General features: G+C 52.7%; 1 protein-coding gene across 1 annotated transcript in view; it reads left to right on the top strand.

Annotated features, from left to right (window-relative positions):
* The window catches only part of GREB1 (growth regulation by estrogen in breast cancer 1), a 77,992-nt gene that overhangs the window by 3,624 nt on the left and 73,105 nt on the right, over window positions 1–1,263 (top strand). The window contains exon 2 of the mRNA XM_023533605.1: window positions 1,095–1,236. Within this exon, the coding sequence (XP_023389373.1) occupies window positions 1,095–1,236 (142 nt within the window). The remainder of the gene's footprint in view (window positions 1–1,094; window positions 1,237–1,263) is intronic.

A 1,263-nucleotide genomic window follows, 5' to 3' on the forward strand; every position in this document is an offset into this window, starting at 1 on the left:
CCACGAAGGAACCTGTACGCTCTTTATTCAATGACATTTAAAGACAAGTTGAGAAAGGTTTTTATAGCCTAAAATGTCTGTTGAAAGAAGTTGGGACTATCCTCCAACAACTGTGAAAATTTGTTTCTCTGATCCGCCCCCAATCACCTTCCCCTGTTGTCTAGAGATGCTGGCGAGTTCAGTCTGACCGCATGCTCAGATCAGCTGGGCAGATGTTACCTGAGCTCTGCCCCTCGAGGGGACATTCTGATGGGCATCTAGAGGGCAGAGATGACTAGGGCAGGACACTGCTCTCCAGGAGGGGAGCGACAAGAAGCTGCCGTGGCAGCTCACACACAGGGACCGGTGGCTTTTCCATGGCCAAGTCCTCTCTCTCCCGGCCAGTTCCTCATTTGACATCACTCCCGAAATAGTATTTCACTTAAAAAATAATTTCCTAAAGTCGTCATACCAGGTTCTGTTCTGGAATGGCTTTTTGCATGTGGGCGTGACAAATTTGGGTGTGTTTGTATTTCTGGTAATGTATGCATGGGTTTACCTCTGGGGGTAAGTGATAGTGCATTGTTTCGCCGCTCTCTTGAACTGTGTAAAGGCGGCTCACACCGTCCTGGTGTTCTAATCCACGCCGTGCAGTCGGTGGCTAGAGCATCAGCTTGGACGTCAGACACACCCGGGATCATGTGCTCCTAGCAGTGGGCCAGTCATGGGGCTCCCTGAGCCTCAGTTTCCTTATCTGTAAAATGATCTATCTAGTCCATCAGGGTGCCTCCCACACACATATTTTCAGGATGCCTACTACATACAGGCTTCATGCTCAGTCCTTACCAATTATACACAAATTGAACCCTGTGTGTAGTGCATGTGCAGACATGTGCCACTGTGACGGGAAGAGACGTGAGCCTGCATTTGAAGTCACGAGACCACGGTCCGAACCTGAGTCTGTGACATTGGGAAAGCCATTGCCTGAGTGAGCCTTAGCTTTCACCTCCCGTGTAGACAGGTGGTGTGTGTGTGAGGACCGGTGAATTACTCGGTAGCCGTGACTCGCTCGGTGCTTACCTCTGCGTCCCTTCTCACTCCTCTCCCGCTTCTAGGTGGAAGCCGAGTGGACAATGAGGAAGAGGAAGAAGAGGGGGAAGGCGGGCTGGAGCCGAGCTGTCCCCCAAACCCCTACCAGATGCACCCTCCGCCCGAAGGATGCTGCACCACGGATGGTGAGCCAGCCAGCCCCTGCCGGCAGTGCCCGCTGCCCAGTCTGCGGCC

The sequence above is a fragment of the Pteropus vampyrus genome, unplaced genomic scaffold, assembly GCF_000151845.1.
Source record: "Pteropus vampyrus isolate Shadow unplaced genomic scaffold, Pvam_2.0 Scaffold105, whole genome shotgun sequence".
NCBI lineage: Eukaryota > Metazoa > Chordata > Mammalia > Chiroptera > Pteropodidae > Pteropus > Pteropus vampyrus.